The 21,962-nt window shown below is 39.6% G+C and overlaps 2 protein-coding genes across 12 annotated transcripts in view; both read right to left on the bottom strand.

Moving 5' to 3' along the window:
- The window catches only part of ZNF875 (zinc finger protein 875), a 406,705-nt gene that overhangs the window by 251,711 nt on the left and 133,032 nt on the right, over positions 1-21,962 (bottom strand). The gene's annotated exons all lie outside the window — the stretch shown is intronic.
- ZNF568 (zinc finger protein 568) overlaps positions 16,520-21,962 on the bottom strand; it is a 103,040-nt gene continuing 97,597 nt past the window's right edge. For 7 of the 11 annotated variants that reach the window (XM_077982516.1, XM_077982515.1, XM_077982517.1 and 4 more), the window contains one exon: positions 16,520-20,050. In XM_077982516.1, coding sequence (XP_077838642.1) covers positions 18,468-20,050 — 1,583 coding nt within the window. In that variant the 3' untranslated portion in view covers positions 16,520-18,467. The remainder of the gene's footprint in view (positions 20,051-21,962) is intronic. The other 4 variants (XM_077982520.1, XM_077982519.1, XM_077982518.1 and 1 more) reach the window with 1 other exon arrangement.

Genomic DNA, 21,962 nt, shown 5'->3' with positions numbered 1-21,962 from the left:
AAGCAAAAGAATGCAGGCAGCTTCTAGAAGTTGGAAAAGACAAGGAAATAGATTCTCTCCTAGAACCTAGAGAAAGAAAACGATTGGCCGGGCGCGGTGGCTCAAGCCTGTAATCCCAGCACTTTGGGAGGCCGAGATGGGCGGATCACGAGGTCAGGAGATGGAGACCATCCTGGCTAACACGGTGAAACCCCGTCTCTACTAAAAATACAAGAAAATTAGCTGGGTGAGGTGGCGGGCGCCTGTAGTCCCAGCTACTCGGGAGGCTGAGGCAGGAGAATGGTGTGAACCCGGGGGGGCGGAGCTTGCAGTGAGCCGAGATCGCGCCACTGCACTCCAGCCTGGGGCACAGAGCAAGACTCCGTCTCAAAAAAAAAAAAAAAAAAAAAAAAAAAAAAAAGAATACGGTTTTATGACACCTGGATTTTAGACCACAGGACTCGTTTCTCACTTCTGACCTCAGTATCTGGATGAAGAAATCTTCCTTCAGCAGGAAGAGGTTGGAATGACCTGTCATTCATCAAAAAACCATATCCTTGATAAGTCTGTCCTTCCTTACTTGAGATATTTTCTTTCACTCTCTTCCAACTAGGATATAGAACTTTTGCATTCCTTCTCCCAAAGCTTCCTCTCTTATGGCAACGAATCAGAGAACTGGTTCTTTAGTTCTGTTCCAGTGGGGTCTTTGGGTACGTCCCCAATCACCTCAGTGCCTTCCCACTTTGTAGACACATTTATTTCATTGTTTATTTTGGAAAGTTTCAAATCTCCAGAAGCATTGAAAGAATACTACAAAGAACTCTTATTTGGGCCGGGCACGGTGGCTCACGCCTGTAATCCCAGCATTTTGGGAGGCCAAGGTGGGTGGATCAGGAGGTCAGGAGATGGAGACCATCTTGGCTAACACAGTGAAACCCCATCTCTACTAAAAATACAAAAACTTAGATGGACATGGTGGCACGTGCCTGTAATCCCACCTACTCAGGAGGCTGAGGCAGGAGAATTGCTTGAACCCAGGAGGCGGAGGATGCAGTGAGCCGAGATCCTGCCACTGCACTCCAGCCTGGGTGACAGAGCAAGCCTCTGTCTCAAAAAAAAACAATAACAAAAAAACCTCTTATTTGTGCTTGTCCCCTAGATTCACAAGTTGTCAACAATTTGCCACTTTTGATTCTCTACCATTTGAAAATAAATTCAAGTATCATTATACTTCCGTACAAATTTTTTTTTTTTTTTTTTTTTTTGAGGCAGGGTCTGGTTCTGTTGTCCAGGCTGGAGTGCAGTGGTGTGATCTCAGCTCACTGCAACCTCTGCCTCCTGGGTTCAAGCGATCCTTCCACCTCACCTCAATCAGTGTGCAGAATAGCTGGAACTACAGGTGCATGTCACCACACCCAGCCACTGCGCTCAGCTGAGTGTATCTTCTAAGGGCGTTTTCCTACCATATATCACTAAACAGTGTGTTTCACACATATGTCACTAAACACAATATCATACACACCACACAACACAGTGTCTCACGCTGACATCCCATGCATATCTAACCACATCATGATCACACTCAAGGAAATTAACAATAATTCCACAATTCATCCATATTTAGATGTCCCCAAAATGTCTTGTATGTATTTTTCTTTAAGCAGGACACAATCTAGGTTATTGCATTACATTCTTCTCTTAAGTATCTAGTCTACTTGTTCTACCAAATGTCTCACATTCTGGGTTTGTCGAGTTTTTCCTCATGATAAAATTTAGGTTAAACATATTTAGTAAGAATACTACATAGATGACTCCAGGATAACCACATAGATCACACAAATAGACACATGAAATTTGGTCATTTCACTATTAGCAATGCTAAATTTGATCACTTGGCTAAGGTGGTAATGGCCATGTCTCCATTGTTATTTTCCCCTTTTTAATTGGTAAGTAACCTGAGGGATGATAACTTCAGACCATATGAATCTCCTTTTTTCTAACAATCATATGCGTGTGTGTGTGTGTGTGTGTGTGTGTGTATATATATATATATATTTTTTTTTTTTTTTTTTGAGACAGAGTCTCACTCTGTTGCCAAGCTGGAGTGCAGTGGCACGATCTTGGCTCACTGCAACCTCTGCCTACTGGGTTCAAGCGATTCTTGTGCCTCCCAAGTAGCTGGGACTACAGGCACCTGCCACCACGCCCGGCTAATTTTTGTATTTTTAGTAGAGACGGGGTTTCACCATGGTGGCCAGGATGGTCTCCATCTACTGACCTCGTGATCCACCTGCCTTGGCCTCCCAAAGTGCTGGGATTACAGGCGTGAGTCACTGCACCTGGCCCATATGCATATTTAATATAAGGTATATGTTACATTTTCATGTAAATTAATATGTGTTACTCTTTCATATAAATTTGTATTTTTCTTTCATATAAATATGAATAATGAAATTACATTTTCTATGTGTACTTTCTACTATGTGTGGATATTATGGTGTACAGCTGACACACATATATACATATTATTCTTCAGTGTTGGATAATTGATTCATGTTATATGCTTTGTAGGACATCTTAGATATTTTATGGGATAATTTCAAATACAACCAATTTTTTATTTTGTTCCTGGGTTTTCAATTTAGCCCACAAGAAAATACAACACCACTGTTAACAGATATGCATTTTCATGTTGTTGAGATTCTCCATCATGCCCAGTGTTCCATTCCAAGCACTAATAGGGCAAAAACACCTGTCTTGGAGAGAAAGATGGGATTCTTTACTGTGGACATCATGATCTGCCATGGAGACAAGACCATTGTGGTGAAACAACTCATTATGCTTTTGCTTGATGGCAAACTGTCCTGCCTTATGAGACTTTAAGGAGTTGGGTATCATGGAAAGCTTGTGTGAAGGTCTTTATGAATGATGGTGGGCTATTGCCAGAAATAGATGAGAAACGTTTTGTATCAGCAGCCAGCTTCTGTAGTCAGTTTGTATCAGTCTGGATACAGTCAGGAAACAGAAACTACAAAGAAATTTTCTTTTTTTTCTTTTTTTTTTTTTTTTTGAGACAGAGTATTGCTCTGTCACCTAGGCTGGAGTACAGGGGTGCTATCTCAGCTCACTGTAATCTCTGCCTCTCAAGTTCAAGTGATTCTCGTGCCTCAGCCTCCCAAGTAGCTGGGATGACAGGCACGTGCCACCATGCCCAGCTAACTTTTGTATTTTAAGTAGAGACGGAGTTTTATCATGTTGGCTGGGCTGGTCTCAAACTCCTGACCTCAGGTGATCCACCTACCTCGGCTTCCCAAAGTATTGGGATTACAGGCGCGAGTCACTGTGCCTGGCCCAAGGAATTTAAACAGAATTATAATATAAAGAATTATTAAGCAATGATAGGACAGAAACTATAGGGGCATGAGGAGACCTCTAAAAGGCCCTTTAGAGCTGAGGGAAGAGTACCCAAGAGAGAACATACTTGGAAGGAGGTCTTTCCCAAGGGTGAGTTTCAAACCTCACTGAAGATGTGGTTGTAGCTCACTGTGATGCTGGAGAAGTTTGCTATGTTGCCAGGTACTTAAAGATAGTTGGAGGTCAGGAGTTCGAGACCACCCTGGCCAATGTGGTAAAACCCTGTCTCTACTAAAAATACAAAAATTAGCTTGGTGTGGCCACGCGCACCTGTAATTCCAGCTACTTGGGAGGCTGAGGCAGGAGAATTACTTGAACTGGGAGGCAGAGGTTGCAGTCAGTCGAGATCACGTCATTGCACTCCAGCCTGGGTGACAGAGCAAGACTCTGTCTGGAAAAAAAAAAGTCCTTGATCACACACAAAACTGGGGGGATGCCATAATGGTGGAGAAAGCATTCTGTAAGTCCATGGTTGTGATGCTGGCAGCAGCATTATGGGCAAGAAAATAAAATCTATATCCAGAATATCTGTTTATACTTATAAGAATGAATCTCTGTCTAATCCATGATAGAACAGACCTAATGTAATTGGCCTTCTACCAGGTGGCTGGCTGGTTCCAAAAGGGAATGCTGCTATATCAGGGACTCAATGCTGGTCTCTGCTGTTGACAAAAATTAAGGGAAACGACTGTGCTAGCTGATTATGTCCCTTTTATTAAGGAAGAAAATGCTTTCAAATACCCATTACCCCCAAATATTTTTGCTTATATCTCACTGGCCAGATTTATGACGCATGGTAGTCCTCAAATGGAAGGCAGACAGGCAAAGAGATAAAAGGATGTCCAACTTGTCCTTTTATAACAGCATTAATCACACCCATGAGTGTGGAGCTCTCACGAGCTAATCACCTTGTAAAGGTTCCACCTCTTAATACTGTTATAATGGCAACTAAATTTCAACATGAATTTTGGACGGGACAAATATTGAAACCATAGCAATAATCAAAGATTCCCAAGAAAGTAGGATAACATTTACATCCTTAATGAAAATTTCAAGCCCAGTTGTACAAGTCTTTGTATAGATACAAGTCCCTCCTATAGCACTTGCTTGTCCCCAAAGACTAAAGACCATTGTCACAACTAGGAGAGCGCAGAAGTTAATTTTTTTTGTTTGTTTGTTTTGTTTTTTGAGACGGAGTCTCGCTCTGTCGCCCAGGCTGGAGTGCAGTGGCGCGATCTCGGCTCACTGCAAGCTCCGCCTCCTGGGTTTACGCCATTCTCCTGCCTCAGCCTCCTGAGTAGCTGGGACTACGGGCGCCCGCCACCGCGCCCGGCTAATTTTTTGTATTTTTAGTAGAGACGGGGTTTCACCGTGGTCTCGATCTCCTGACCTTGTGATCCGCCCGCCTCGGCCTCCCAAAGTGCTGGGATTACAGGCGTGAGCCACCGCGCCCGGCCGGTAATTTTTTTATTTAGAGGTGATGCTCTTCCACCTCTAACACTGGAGGTATCAGTCACCTCAGGGGACATGGTTGTCATCTGCTACAAGCTCCACCACCTCTTGTATCTACTTTCATTTCATTATTTTGTTTATTTATTTATAAGAGATAAGGTCTCACTCTGTTGCCCAGGCTGGAGTGGTAATCATGGCTCATTGCAGCCCCAACCTCCCGGGCTCAAGGATCCTCCCATCTCAGCCTCCCAAGCAGCTGGGACTACAAGTGTGTGTCAAAACATCCGCCAAAATTTTTTAAACTTTTTTGTAGACACAGGGTCTCACTATGTTGCCCAGGCTGGTCTTGAACTCCTGGGCTCAAGCAATCTTCCCATCCTGGCTTCCCAAAGTGCTGGGATTATAGGCATGAGCCACTATGCGTGGCTCACCTCATTATTTTGACTTAAAAGATCAGATAGGCTCAGATACCTCATATTTCAGAGAACACTTAATAGGTTATCCTCGGCCTCCAGTACTTGTTTCTTTAAAGGATATCCAGAAACAGCAGAAATCAAGCTTGGGTTCTGGACACCAGGAGATCTTACAAAGTTACTGTCCACTACGTAACAAGAAAGTAATTATTTCACACAGGTTCAGAAGCGAATTAACAAATGTTTATGTGACTTGGGCCTTTCTTTCTGTCTTTCTTTTTTTTTTTGAGACTGAGTCTTGCTCTGTTGCCAGGCTGGAGTCTAGTGGCGTAATCTCAGCTCACTGCAACCTCCACCTCCCAGGTTCAAGCGGTTCTTCTGCCTCACCCTCCTGAGTAGCTGGGACTACAGGCGCCCACCACCACGCCCAGCTAATTTTTGTATTTTTAGTAGAGATGGGGTTTCACCATGTTGGCTAGGATGGTCTCGATCTCTTGACCTCATGATCTGCCTGCCTCAGCCTCCCAAAGTGCTGAGATTACAGCTGTGAGCCACTGCGCCCGGCCAACTTGGGCCTTTCTAATACATGAAAAGGTATTGCCAATGTTAAAAGACAACTCTGAAATAGGGCACCAGTCATAGCATAGCCCTCTACCAAACTCATTTAATAGAGACTGTATTGGGAGTATCTCATAAAATGCTGTTCATGTTGCTGTCAGTTGTTAAATTTAGTTACAGGAGAAACAGCAGCTGGTTATATGTTAACACTGAAATGTCTTTAGGACACGGTCATTAATTATGCCCCTGGAGCAGCTGTTGAGGCTTTGCTTTGCCATTTATTTTGGCACTCTGCCCAAAGCCTAGTGCAGCTGACATTCATCAGTGTGCGTACATAAAATTGCCACTGGGTTAATATTTCCATCGTTTATCAAGCTAAGAAAAATGAAGCTGCTGAGACTGAATTGACAGGTCTGAAATTAAGAATTTTCATAAAATTCATATTTCCTATACTACCTAGCCAATCCAATCCTTGGTATTTATCCAAAAGAAATGAAAACATACATCTATACGAAGAATTTTTACACAAATGTTCATGGTAGCCTTATTTTTGATAGCCTCCAAACTGGAAACAACCCAACTATTCATTAACAGGTGATTGTGGTACCATTAGTTAGCAATGAAAACCGATTTAATAAAATTATGGATGAAAACTTCCAAAGCCTAACAAGATATTCAGACATCCAGATACAGAAGGCTCGCAATACGCAAGGAGATAAAATGCAAAAAGTTTTTCTCCATGGCACAATTATATTCACATTGTTTCAAGTCAAACAAAGATAAAGAGTGAATCCTTAAAAGAAAAAAAAAGCATCTATAAGACTAATAGAGGATTTCTAAGCAGAAACCTTACATGTCAAAACAAAATGGGATGATATATTTAAAGTGCTAAAAATAAATAAATAAATAAAACTAGCCAAGAATGCTACGTCCAGCAAAATTATCCTTCATAAACGAAGGAGAAATAGTCCTTTCTAGACAAGCAAATGCTAAGGAAATTTGTTACCACTAGACTGGCCTTATAAGAAAAGCTGAAGGCTGGGTGTGGTGGCTCACTCCTGTTATCTCAGCACTATGGGAGATCGAGGCGGGTGGATCACTTGAGGTCAGCAGTTTGAGAATAGCCTGGTCAACATGGTAAAAGCCCGTCTCTACTAAAAATACAAAAATTAGCCATGTGTGGTGGAGCATGCCTGTAATCCCAGCTACTTGGGAGGTTGAGGCATGGGAATCACTTGAACCTGGGAGGTGGAGGTTGCAGTGATCGGAGATTGCACCACTACATTCCAGCCTGGGTGGCAGAGTGAAACTGTCTCAGAAAAGAAAAAAAAGAAAAAAAAAAAAAAAGAAAGAAAGAAAGAAAGAAAAGCTCAAGGGGGTCTTAAACCTGGAAGCAAAAAAAAATAACACTGTAACATTTACTATCATGAAAATAAGTGAAACTATAAAACTCACTGGTAAAGTAAACACATAAAGAAGAAAGAGAAAGGACTCACATGGTACTACTACAGAAGTCTACCAAGCCACAGTGACCATAAGAAAACAAGTAAAAAAAACCCAAAAAACATAACACAACAAAAAAGGCTGGGCATGGTGGTTTAAATCTGTAATCTCAGCACTTTGGAGCCGGAGAGAGGAAGATCATTAGAGCCCAGGAGTTCAAGACTAGCCTGGGCAACACAGTGAGACTCCATCTCTATAAAAATAAAAAAAATTAGCCAGGCATGGTGGTGTATGGGGGGCTACTTGTGGGGCTCAGGTGGGAGGACTGCTTGACCCCAGGAGGTCTCAAAAAAAACCCAACACCCAAACCAATTAACAATATGATAGAGACAAAACTTCATATGTCAATAACAACTGTGAGCCAGGTCGGTGGATCACGTCTGTAATCCTAGCACTTTGGGAGGCCGAGGCAGGCGCATCACCCGAGGTCAGGAGTTTGAGACCTGCCTGGCCAACATGGCAAAACCCCATCTCTACTAAAATACAAAAATACCCAGGTGTGCTGGCACATGCCTGTAATCCCAGCTACTCGGGAGGCTGAGGTAGAATAGCTTGAACCAAGGAGGCAGGGGTTGCAGTGAGCGCCATTGCACTCCAGCCTGGGCAACAGAGTGAGACTTCATCTCAAAATAATAATAATAATAATAATAATAACTTTGAACATATATGGATTAAATTCCCCACTTAAAAAATAGAGAATGGCTGAATGGATTTAAAACAAAAATGATCCCCAAATATCCTACTTAAAAGAAACTCACCTTACTGGTAATGACACATATAGACTGAAAGTAAAAGGATGAAAAAAGATATTTCATGAAAATGGAAACCAAAAGTGAGCAGAAGTAGCTATACTTCTAACAGATTAAAGAGATTTTAAGTCAAAAAGAGTAAAAAAAAAAAAAAAGACAAAGAAGGCCATTATATAAACGTAAAGTGATTAAACCAGCAGTGGACATAACAACTCTAAATATCTATGCAGCCAACACTGAAGTACCCAGATTCATAAAGCAAATATTACTAGATCTAAAGAGAGAGACTGCAATACAATAATAATGAGGGACTTCAACATCCCATTCTCAGCATTAGTTTTAAAAAATTAGACAGTTTTTAAAAATTAGATTTAAATTAGACTTTAGACCAAATGCACCTAACAGATATTCACAGAACCTTTCACCCAACAGATGTAGACTACACATTATTTTCACCAGTACATGGAACAATCTCCATAACAGGCCATTGAGTAGGCCACAAAACAAGTCTCAACAAGTTTTTAAAAGCTGAAATCTTATCAAGTATCTTAGACCACAATGGAATAAAACTAGAGATCAACACCAAGAGGAACTTTGGAAAGTATACCAATAAATGGAAATTAAATATCATACTCCTGAATAACCACTAAAGATTACAACCAAAATGAAAATTGAAATTTTTTTTTTTGAGACGGAGTCTTGCTCTGTAGCCCGGACTGGAGTGCAGTGGCCAGATCTCAGCTCACTGCAAGCTCCGCCTCCCGGGTTTACGCCATTCTCCTGCCTCAGCCTCCGGAGTAGCTGGGACTACAGGCGCCCGCCACCTCGCCCGGCTAGTTTTTTGTATTTTTAGTAGAGACGGGGTTTCACCGTGTTAGCCAGGATAGTCTCGATCTCCTGACCTCGTGATCCGCCCGTCTCGGCCTCCCAAAGTGCTGGGATTACAGGCTTGAGCCACCGCGCCCGGCCTTTTTTTTTTTTTTTTTTTTTTTTTTTGAGATGGAGTTTCACTCTTGTTGCCCAGGCTGGAGTGCAATGGCACGATCTCGGCTCACTGCAACCTCCGCCTCCCAGATTCAAGCAATTCTCCTGCCTCAGCCTCCCGAGTAGCTGGGATTACAGGCAAGTGACACCACGCTTGGCGAATTTTTGTATTTTTACATGGTGAGCCACCATGCCAGGCTGAAGAAAAGTTTCTGGAAATAACTGAAAATGAAAACACAACATTCCCAAACCTGTGAAATAGGGCAAAAGTAGTGCTAAGAGGGAAGCTTATAGCAATAAATGTAGAATGCAATCAAAAAAGTTGGCTGGGCACGGTGGCTCATGCCTGTAATCCCAACACTTTGGGAGGCCAAGGTGGGCGGATCACCTGAGGTCGGGAGTTCGAGACCAGCCTGGCTAACATGGTGAAACTCCATCTCTACTAAAAATACAAAAATTAGCCGAGCATGGTGGTGGGTGCCTGTAATTCTAGGTACTCGGGAGGCTGAGACTGGAGAACCGCTTGAACCCGGGAGGCAGAGGTTACAGTGAGCTGAGATTGCACCACTGCACTCTAGCCTGGGCAACAGAGTGAGGAGACTGTCTCAAAAAAAAAAAAAAAAAAAAAAAGTAGAACAATTACAAATTAACAATCTAACAATGTACCTCAAAGAACTAGAAAACAAGAACAAGCCAAAAGAAAAGAAATAATATAAGATCAGAGCAGAATTAAATGAAATGGAGACTAAAACATTATGAAGGATCCACAAAATGAAAAGTTGGTTATTCAAAAAGATAACCCAAATTGGTAAACCACTAGGTAGACTAACCAAGAAGAGAGAAGATCCAAATAAGCAAAATTAGAAATGAAGAAGGAGACATTACAACTGATACTACAGAAATACAAAAGAGCGTCACAGACTTATAAGCAACACTATACTGACCAACTAGAAAACCTAGGGAAAACAGATATATTCCTGAAAACATAAAACTTACCAACACTGAATGAGGAGGAAATATAAAATCTGAACAGACCACTAGGAAGTAGTGAGATTAAATCAGTAATAAAAAGTCTCCCAACCAAGAAAAGTCCAGGGCCAATTGGAATCACAGCCAAATTACACCATACGAAGAAGAACTAATACCAATTCTCCTGAAACTATTCCAAAAAATCATAGAGGAGAGAATTCTCCCCAACTCATTCTACAAGGCCAGGATCATCCTGTTACCAAAACCAGGGAAGGACACAACATCAAAAGAAAACTAAAGGCTGATATCTGACCAAAAGTAGATGCAAAAATCCTCAACAAAGCACTAACAAACCAAATCCAATAGCACAGCAAAATGATAATACACCACAATCAAGTGAGATTTATACCATGGATGCAAAGATGGGTCAATGTATGCAAATCAGTTAACATGATACATCACATCGGAATAAAGGACAAAAACCACATGATCATCTCAATAGATGCAGAAAAAGCATCTGATAAAATTCAACATGCTTTCACAATAAAAACTTCAACAAGCTAGGCACAGAAGGTATATACCTCAGAATAATAAAGGTTATATATAACAAACCCACAGCTGACACCATAGTGAATAGGGAAAAGCTGAAAGCATTTCCACTAAGAATTGGAACAATGCCCACTTTCACCACTCCTATTCAACATAGTACTGGAAATTCCAGCCAGACCAATCAGGCAAGGGAAAGAAATAAAAGGTATCCAAATTGGAAAATAGCAAGTCAAACTGTGCCTTTTTGTTGATGATATAATCCTATATCTAGGAAAATCTAAAGACTCCACCTGGCTGGGCGTGGTAGCTCACGCCTGCAATCCCAGCACTTTCGAGGAGGCTGAGGCACAAAAGAATTGCTTGAACCCGGGAGGTGGAGGTTTGCAGTGAGCCAAGATTGTGCCACTGCACTTCAGCCTGGGTGAAAGAGAGACCCTGTCTCAAAAAAAAAAAAAAAAAAAAAAAAGAAAAGAAAAAACAAAAAAAGAATATTATGAACAAGAATAAGAGTATAAAGCATATTATGACAATAAATTTGATAATCTATATAAAACAGAATAATTCCTTGAAAGACACAATCTGTCAAAACTCACCAAGAATAGACAATCCAAACAGGCCTGTATCTATTAAATAAATGGAATCAATAACTATTAACCTTCTAAAATAGAAAGCATCAGGCCCAGAAGGGTTTACTGATTAATGCTCCCAAACATATAAGAAAGAAATTTTATCAATTCTCTACACTGTCTTCTAGAAAAAGGAAGTATTTCCTAACTCAGTCTATGAGGCCAGCATTATCCTAATACCAAAACCAGGAGAAACATATTACAAGAAAAGAAAACTACAGAACATCATCTCTCATGAATATAGATGCAAAAATACTCAATATTAGCAAATCAAATCCAGTAATATATAAAAAGAATTATACACCACAATCAAGTGGGATTTATCCCAGAAATGCAAGATTGATTCAATGTTTGAAAATCTATTAATGTCATTCATAACATCAAGAGGCTAAAGAAGAAAAATCATATAATCATGTCTATAGATGCAGAAAAATCATTTGACAAAAATCCAACACTCAATCACAATAAAAGTCAAAAATTTAGGAATAGAAGGGAACTTCCTCAACTCAATAAGGCAATCTTTTGGTCTCTTACAATCCTTCAAAATCTGAATCTTAAAAAATTAGCTTTATATTTAATAGTAAAGAGACTTGAAATACTTTAAATCAAACCCACTCCAAACCACTGAGTTATATACCATTATTTTCCAGTATTTTCACAGCATTTGAAAACCTTGTAAGTCAATTTTGCTCTTCTTTTCCACTGCCAATATTTATTTCTATTTACCCACATATTTAACATTTTCCTTATCCATCTTCCTTTTTTCGCAAGTCCTCCATCTGAGACCACTTACGGACAGCATGCCAATGCTTCTCCTTGGCCTGTCTATACACCTCTTTAGCCCATGACATCAAGTTTTTGAAGAAACCACGCCAAATGTCAAAACAGCAGTTAAAGAACAGTCTGGGGCCAGGCATGGTGGCTTATGCCTGTAATCCCAGCACTTTGGGAGGCCAAGATGGATCACCTGAGGTCAGGAGCTCAAGACCAGCCTGGCCAACACAGCAAAATTCCATCTTTACTAAAAATACAAAAGTTAGCCAGGCATGGTGGCAGGTGCCTGTAATCTCAGCTACTTGGGAGGCTGAGGCAGGGAGAATCCCTTAACCTGGGAGGCGGAGACTGCAGTGAGCCGAGATCGCACCACTACACTCCAGCCTGAACGACAGAGCGAGACTCCATTTAAAAAAAAAAAAAAAAGAACAGTCTGGAAATCACTAGGGAGCCTTGAGATTGAAACTATTTCCATATTTTTCCTTCTTTTGATCTCATTTGCTCATGAGTATAGAATGAGTTTCCCAGTCTACATGTGACTAAATGTAGAAGCAGATATGAGAACCCAGCTGTCTGCTTTTATTTAAAGTATTTGAAAATTGTGTAACAATGACGCTATTTTTTTTTGTTTTGGAAATAATTATTTTTCATAATTTCCTAAAAATTTATTATTTATATTAACATGTAATGAGTTTATTAGTTTCAAATGAATCAAAAATGGTTTTTGGTTGAGTGCTGTGGCTCACACCTGTAATCCCAGCACTTTGGGAGACCGAGGTGGGCAGATCATTTGAGGCCAGGAGTTCAAGACCAGCCTAGCCAACATAGTGAAACCCAATCTCTACTAAAAATACAAAAATGTATCTGAGCATGGTGGTGCACACCTGTAATCCCAGCTACTCAGAAGGCTGAGGCATGAGAATTGCTTGCGCCTGGGAGGCAGAGGTTTCAGTGAGCCAAGATTGCATCACATACTCCAGCCTGGGCAGCAGAGTAAGACCCTGTCTCAAAAAAAAAAAAAAAATTTTTTTTTAAATTTCAATTTGAGGACTACTGTTGCAAAATGCCTACTGTTTTAAGTCAGTTTCCCAGGAAAAGAATCTGAGATGGAAATCTATGGTAGGGTTTATTGGGGAGATCTCTTGGGAACATCAGCAGTAAGGAAATGAATAAAGAAGAATTGGATGGAAAGAGAAATTAAACTGATGTAGTTGAAATTTGTTCCCTGGGGAGCTCTAGAGCTGTGACTGCTCTTCAGAGTTGCTCTAAACTGAGGCAATGTGGGCCAAGCTGCCTGCAGGGAGACAGTGTAACCTTGCATAAGGCAGCTCCTTTCATCCAACAGCAATTCCTTAGAGGAATTTAGCTGTGAGTTGTCAGCAGCCAAGATTCTCAGAAGTTGGCAGCACAAGTGCCTCAGTCCTGAAGGTGGAATCTTGAAAAGTCTGAGGTATAGCTTACACTCGAGTTCCCACAGGGATCAGGATGAAATCATCCGTGGCAGGACTGTGCCTGCGATCATACCCTTGACTTACTTCTCTTTCTTATTCTGCTTCCTCCATTCTCTTACCCCTCTTACTGAAAGCACTTCCTTAATAAATCACTTGCATAGGAATCCTCATCTCAAAGCCTGCTTCTGGGAAACAGCTGAAAAGAAAGTCCATCACACATCTTGATTCCACCCCCAACATCTACCCTAAAATATTTCTCCCCAACCTGCTGCATTTTTATCAAATGGTCCACCGTCCAGCCAGTTTCTTTCCATTAAAACATAGGAGTTATCCTTTATCTCTTTACTCCTCATCTTTCCTATGAACTCATTATGTTGAATCACCTCCAAAATGTATCTGAAATCTACCAATTTCTACTGCTGTGTCTAATCCAAGCCACTATTAGTATATTTTATTCTGTGTGTTTTGAGGCCATTCACAGGAACTGGACCTCTTACGAAGTCTGAACTCTAGAATGGAAACTCTCTAGGCAGTAACTCAAGTGTGTTTAGGTAAAGAAGAATTCACCATGATTTAATTAATGATTTTTTTTTCAAAGTTTATCTCAGTCACTTATATCTATCTTATTATTTCTACCCCCTAGGACAGAAGGAAAAAATGAATTTACAAAGACCAGATCATCTGCTTGCTGACACAAGGTCAGTAAAACACCCTTTTAGACCTATTCTGAGGCACTTTACCTCACCTGATAGGCTCAGCCAGTCTTACTGGGGTGAGAGAGGCCAAAAGAGAAATCTAAGGTTGTCCTTATGGGCCTTAAGTGGAATTTTACATTTCTCTGTTGACTCCAAAGCTATGTAAAGAAAGGGGCAGAGGATTTAAGGCATATAAAGTACAGGCCAAAACAAAAACAAAAATTAAAAAGAAAACTCACAAAGAAAAACAACTGTTTAGACCAAAAAAAAAAAATGTCTCACAAATACTTATACAGGGTTACTTGTGTGGATACATGAAATGTGAAAACTATTTTTTGAAAAAAGGTTTACAGGCTGGGGATGGTGGCTCACAGACCAGCTTGAACTACATAATGAAACCCTGTCTCTACTAAAATACAAAAATTAGCTGGGCGGGTGCCTATAGTCCCAGCTATTCAGGAGACTGAGGCAGGAGAATTGAGCCCAGGAGGTGGAGGCTGCAGTGAGCCAAGATCATGCCCCTGCAATCCAGCCTGGGCGACAGAGGGAGACTCCCTCTCCAAAAAAAAAAAAAGTTTACAGGCTGGCGCAGTGGCTCAATGCCTGCAATCCCAGCACTTTGGGAGGCAGAGGTGGGCGGATCACCTGAGGTCAGGAGTTCGAGACCAGCCTGGCCAACGTGGTGAAACCCCAGTTCCATTAAAAATACAAAAAAAAAAAAAAAAAAATAGGCATGGTGGCGCGTGCCTGTGGTCCCAGCTGCTCAGAAGGCTAAGGCAGGAGAATCACTTGAACCCAGGAGGCAGAGGTTGCAGTGAGCCGAGATCACACCACTGCTCTCCAGCCTGGGTGACAGAGCAAGACTTTGTCTCAAAAAAAAAAAAAAACTAAAAAACAGTTTACACATAAATATTGGGTATGCTGGCAAAACTGGATTTAGTATAAAACTTACTGAAGAAGGGACTATGAAATGATAATACTCATTTAGATATTTCAGTTTTAGTAAGTTGTAATTGTTTTCACTAAAGTCAGTCCCTGCTGTTAAGTCACCATCGGTCTTCAAAAATACCTAATAACAATCAAAACTGATAGTCACGGTTGTACTTCACAACTTTAGTTTGAGATTTACTTTTGGGAAATTAACTTCAAACAAATGTAGTTCATGTTCAATCATAAAAGCTAAAGATCCCTTTTCATAAACACCCCCTATTTTTATCTCCTTTTTATTATTTTTATTCTTTTGAGGTAGAGTCTTGCTGTGTTGCCCAGGCTGAAGTGCACTGGCGTGATCTTGGCTCACTGCAACCTCCACCCCACTAGGTTCAAGTGATTCTCCTGCCTCAGCCTCCTGAGTAGCTGGGATTACAGGCACGCACCACCACGCCTGGCTAATTTTTGTATCTTTAGTAGAGGTGCGGTTTCACCATATTGGCCAGGCTGGTCTCGAACTCCTGACCTCAGGTAATCTGCCTGCCTAGGCCTCCCAAAGTGCTGGGATTACAGGCATGAGCCACCACACCCAACCTATCTCCTTTTTATTTTTATTTTTTATTTTTTTGAGAAAGGGTCTTACTCTTGTCATCCAGGCTGGAGTGCAGTGGCACGATCTTGGCTCACTGCAACCTCTGCCTCCCGTGTTCAAGTGATTCTCCTGCCTCAGTCTCCTGAGTAGGTGGGATCACAGGCACCCGCCACCATGTCTGGCTAATTTTTGTATTTTTAATAGAGTTGAGGTTTCATCCTGTTGGCCAGGCTGGTCTTGAATTCCTGACCTCAGGTGATCCACCCACCTCGGCCTCCCAAAGGGCTGGGTTTACAGGCTTGAGCTACTGCGTCTGGCCCTATCTCCTTTTTAAAAAGGCATTAGCAGCTTTCTGTATTGTATATCAAATAATACTGCAGAGATGGCATAATAAAAACATCACCTCTGTAAGGGTTGGTTCATGTATTGTTACAAAGAATGAGACCCTTCAAGAGGAACTCTATTATTAGTGTTCAGGATCTGAGTTCACCACCATTTCCAACCAAAACTGGATGGGCTGTGTAAGTCAAGAGTTGTAAAAAGAATAAAATGGTCTCTAGGTTAAGACCAACACACTTTTACACAATTGCTTATGGCCACCTCAGGAAATAAAGATTTCTCATCTCAAAATATTGTTATAATTAACAATGATATTAATGCCTATGCTGGTTGTATGGAAAATTACAGGGCAAGAAAACAAATATTGCAAAGTCACTTTCTCAGGAAAAATCTTAATCTCTCCACAATGACTAAATATATCAGTAATCAGTTAGCTATGAACCTAATAAATTTGCTGTCTAGTAATACTGGCTACACTGAGAGGACAGGCACCATGAGTAGTAGACATGATGCCCTGAGCTAGTAAATAAAAACACATTTCATTTGTTATACTGCCATCTGATTTTCAAAGTTTTAATAATTATTTACTTGAATCTAAGATATCATCAGTTGAAAGGAGTCCAATTTCAGAAATGTTAAAATATAGAAAAACAGCATCATCAAGTTGCTAAAATGTGCTAATTTCACATTATATAATAAACAGGAATATTCTAATTGCTAATTTTCTAGAGATATTTTTCATAAAATAGTTGAGCATCTGATAGGGCATATGAATCCATTATAACATTTCCTTCTATGGGCACAGGCTTCCCTTGGCCTATTCTGAGAAAGAACTAGAAAAACACTGTTACAAGTAAACATTCATATTATCATTGTGTATCATTAGCTTTTAAGATTTATTTTATATGCTACCAGTCTTTTTTTAAGGCATAAAAATTACAAGCAAAGCTCAAGTCTCCTTTTAATCAACAGCCTCAAATTCAATCTCCAGAGACAATGCTATCAATAATTGGGTATGTATCCTTCTATTCTATTTTAAATAGTTTAACATACACTTTTCAATAATAGAAACAGTTGTTCTTTATAAATGATTTCATTCCAATTTACATAAATATTATTATACAATGTTTCATTTGTATTTTGATTTTTTTACTCAACATTGTTTTAACTATCCATGTTATACAATACGGATCTGGGTCACTGTTTTAAGTGCTGTATACTATTCTATCATTTGAATATATCATATTTTATTCATCATTACCCCAATGACGAATAGGTTATTTTCAAGGCAGATATATGTCTATATATTTCTTTTTTTTAAGAGATTGGGTCTTGCTATGTTTCCCAGGCTGGTCTTGAACTCCTGAGCTCAAGTTATCTTCTTATATCAGCCTCCAAAGTAGCTGGGATTATAGGCATGTGCCACTGCATCTGGTTATACATATGTACATATATCATATAAATATTTCTTATGCATTATTTGTGAGTTTCTATAGGATGTATACCTAGAAGTGGAATTACAGAGTCCTTTTTTTTTTTTTTTTTTAAAAAAAAAAGGCTCCCTGGCCTCAACGTCATAGACAATAACCTCTATTTTCTTCCAATGGTTTCAGTTTGGCTTTTCAGATTCCAGTATTTAAATCCTTTAGAATATTAATCTTTTGGACAGGCACAGTGGCTCAAGCCTCTAAACCCCAGCACTTTGGGACGCCAAAGAGGGCAGATCTCTTGAGGTCAGGAGTTCAAGACTAGCCTGGCCAACATGGTGAAATCCCATCTCTACTAAAAATACAAAAAAAAAAAAAAAAAAAGGAACCCAGGAGGCAGAAAGGCTGCAGTGAGCTGAGATTGCACCACTGTACTCCAGCCTGGGCGACAGAGTGAGACCTTTGTCTCAAAAAAAAAAAAAAAGAATATTTATTTTTTAATATGTCATAATGTTGTAATTTTAGTTCCTCTAATACGGGGAGTCAAATATTCCCAGCAATTTTATTGACTAGGTCATCATTTCCCTACTAATTCATGATGTCAGGTCTAACATACCCCAAGTTCACACATATTCATGAGTCTGCTTCTGGATATTCTATTCTTTAAAATCTGCTTATTTACCTACTAATGTACTAATACCACACATTTTTAAATGACTATAACTTTATATTATACAGTGAGGGTGTTTCCTCTGTTCTTTTCAAAATTGTCTCAGCAATCCATACACTTCTACTTCACATGAATTTTGTAATCATTTTTGAAAGATCCTAGATTCTTAGTAGATTTTGTTTGGAAGTGCATTCAGTCTATAGATTTTTAGAATTGGAGGTTTTTATAATACCGGGTTTTTCCATCTATGTATATGGTATTTCTCTCCATTTATTCCAGTCTTACATCTTTTAACAAAGTATTAAAATTTTTCCATAAAGATCCTGGTTTTTTGAGCTTATGCCAAGATATTTTAAGTAAAACATGGGTTGAATTTAAGAGGGCTTCTTCCATTTAATATACTCGGTGTCTCTCACCTGTATGACCTCTCTTATGTATAGAAAGGGATGCTCTTTGAGAGAATGCTTTCCCACATTCATTACATTCAAAGGGTTTCTCACCAGTATGACTTCTCATATGTATAATAAGTAATGAGCACTGAGAAAAGGCTTTCCCACATTTATTACATTCATAGGGTTTCTCCCCTGTGTGACTTCTCACATGAAGAGTGAGGGATGAGATTCGAGAGAAGGCTTTACCACATTCATTACATTTGAATGGTTTCTCTCCCGTATGAATTTTTTCATGTTCAAGAAGATTTTGTCTCTGACTGAAAGCTTTCCCACATTGATTACAATGATAAGGTTTCTCTCCAGTATGAATTTTCTCATGTTCAGTGAGGTTTGATTTCTGACTAAAGGCTTTTCCACAGATTGTACATGCATAGGGTTTCTCACCCGTATGAATTCTCTGGTGTCGAATGAGGTTTGACATCTGAATAAAGGCTTTCCCACATTCACTGCATTCATAAGGTTTCTCTCCAGTGTGAATTTTCTGATGTGTAATGAGATTTTCTTTCCTGCTGAAGGCTTTTCCACATTCCTTACATTCATAGGGTTTCTCAGCTGTATGATTTCGCATATGTACGGTAAGGGATGAACTTTGAGAGAAGGCTTTCCCACATTCGCTACATACATAGGGTTTCTCACCAGTGTGACTTCTCATATGTATAATAAATACTGAGCATTGAGAGAAAGCTTTTCCACATTTATTACATTTATAGGGTTTCTCCCCCGTGTGACTTCTCATATGCAGCGTAACAGATGACATTCGAGAAAAAGCTCTACCACATTCATTACATGCATACGGTTTCTCCCCAGTATGAATTTTCTCATGCTCGATAAGATTTTGCTTCTGGCTGAAGGATTTCCCACATTCCTTACATTCATAGGGTTTCTCTCCAGTGTGAATTCGCTCATGTTCAATGAGATTTGATTTCTGACTGAACGCTTTCCAACAATCCTTACATGCATAAGGTTTCTCCCCAGTATGAATTCTCTGGTGTCTAATAAGGTTTGACATCTGAATGAAAGCTTTTCCACATTCATTACACTTATACGGTTTTTCCCCAGTATGAATTTTCTGATGTGTAATAAGATTTTCCTTCCTACTGAAGGCTTTTCCACATTCTTTACATTTGTAAGGTTTCTCTCCAGCATGAATTCGCTCATGTCTAATGAGGTCAAATTTATGACTGAAGTCTTGTCCACACTGATTACACTTAAAGGGGGTTACAACATAGGATGCACAATGGTAAAATGGTTTCCCAAACTCATTACATCCATTCTGTTTCTCTCTTATACAGCCTTTCTCATATCTAAGTAAGTCTAAATTATGCTCCAAACCCTTATCAAGTAAGTCATGGTCATAGAAGCTTTGTCTTGAAGTAACAATGTCTGAACTCAGAGGAAATATTTTCGCAACTTTTTTACATTCAATGACTTTTTCCTTTATCAGAATTTTCTTGGAGATGGATGTGACTTTCCTCACAAGTGTTTCCTGTTGCTTCTTGATCTGTTCATCAACTTCCCAAACTTCTAAAATGGAGGACCAGAAATTATTACTTGTGAATTATTCTACCACTATACTGTTAATAACATATCAGAAACTGGCTAATGTGGGGTTTAATCTTTGATGTTGGTCTAGTCAACCAATATGAAAGAAAGCTAAGAGTAAATGTTCCTAGTTCCTAAGGTTTGAGAAGTTAACTACTACATCAAACATATGGAGACAAAAACTGGTATCTGTAGGTCCAAGTAGCTTTGATTGATTTGTAAAGTGTCCAAAAACAGTGCAGAAATCAGCAAAACGAATAGAATAATTAAAATGAAAGGGTGAACACAAAAATGACTGACAGGGAGTCAAACGGCTAAAGAGCAAAATTAACATTTGTGATTAAACACACTGGCTTGAATGCATGTATTTTTCCTCCTTCCTAAAATTCCATTAAAATGATAGTGAAAAAATAAAGGGTTAAATCCATAAGAAAAAGGAGACATGAGTGTAAAAAAGGTGAACAAGAGATTTTAACATAATACTGCAAGATGAGAAGCATTTAGAGAACCATAAACAGAATAGCAAAGCTATAAAGTATCATGAAGATGCAAATGACAATAAGCAACAAAGTGATTTGGCCAAAAATCACTGGAAAGGCTCAAGAATTGGAGAATCCAGGCACTCAAAAGGTAGGGATAAACAAGCACAAGGCAAGGATGTTCCCTTGCATTACTGCTTTTTAACATTGTACTAGAAGTCCTACCGAATGCAACAAGAAAAGGAAATAAAAGCTATTCAGATTAGGAAGGAAAAACGAAACAAGAACTGTCTTTGTTCACAGGTGATATGATCATCTATGTAGGAAATCCAAAAAAAAAAAAAATCAACAACAACAAAAAACCCCTGCTACAACTAGTAAGTCAAAGGCTGACAAATTTGCAGAGCAATAGGAACTCTCACACATTGCTGGTGGGACTGCAAAATGGTATAGCCACTTTGGAAGACAGTCTAGCAGTTTCTTACAACATTAGACATACTATTACCATATTATTCAGCAACCATGCTTGGTATTTACCCCAATGAGTTGAAAACTTATGTCCATACAAAAACCTGCACATGGATATTTACAGTAGCTTTATTCCTAATTGCCAACACTTGGAAGATGCCCTTTACTAGGCGAATGGATAAACTGTGGTACATCTAGACAATGAAATATTCATCAATGATTAAAAACATGTGCCATCAAGTTATAAGAAGACATGGAGGAACCTTAAATGCATGTTGCTAAGTGAAAGAAGCCCATTGGAAAAGGCCACCTACTGTATGATTCCAAACTGGAAAAGGCAAAATCATGACCAGTAAACATATCAGTGGTTGTCAGAGCTTATGGGAGAGGAAGGAATAAATAGGGGGAAGACAAGGGAGTTTTAGGGCAGTGAAAGTATTCTGTACCATACTATAATGGATCTGAGTCATTAAACATTTATCAAAACCCATGGAATGTACAACACCAGGAGTGACCCTAATGTAAATTACGGACTTTGGGTAATAATGATGTGTATAATAATAACAGTAATGCAGGTTCATTGACGGTAACAAATACACCACTGTGGTGCAAGATGTTGACAGTGGGGAAGGCTGTATGTGTGCTCGGGCAGTGGGTATTCATATACTTCGTACTTTTTCATGAGCTCTGTACACTACTCAGTTTTGTCATGAACCTAAACCCAGCCTAAAAGATGAAGTTCATTAATTTAAAAAACCAGATGCACTGGGCTGTACCTGTATTCCCAGCTATTTGGAAGGGTTGCTAATGGCCAGGAGTTTGAGACTAGTCTGGGAAACAGCAAGACCTCATCTCAAAAAAAGGGGGAGTGGGTAGGATAAGAGTGGAACTAAAAAGAAGAGGATTAAAGTCTGAGTAGGGAGCAGTTACACACCAAGGCAAGAGTT

This window comes from Macaca mulatta, chromosome 19 (genome assembly GCF_049350105.2).
Source record: "Macaca mulatta isolate MMU2019108-1 chromosome 19, T2T-MMU8v2.0, whole genome shotgun sequence".
Taxonomy (NCBI): Eukaryota; Metazoa; Chordata; class Mammalia; order Primates; family Cercopithecidae; genus Macaca; species Macaca mulatta.
This window is presented reverse-complemented; position numbering and strand designations above follow the sequence as displayed.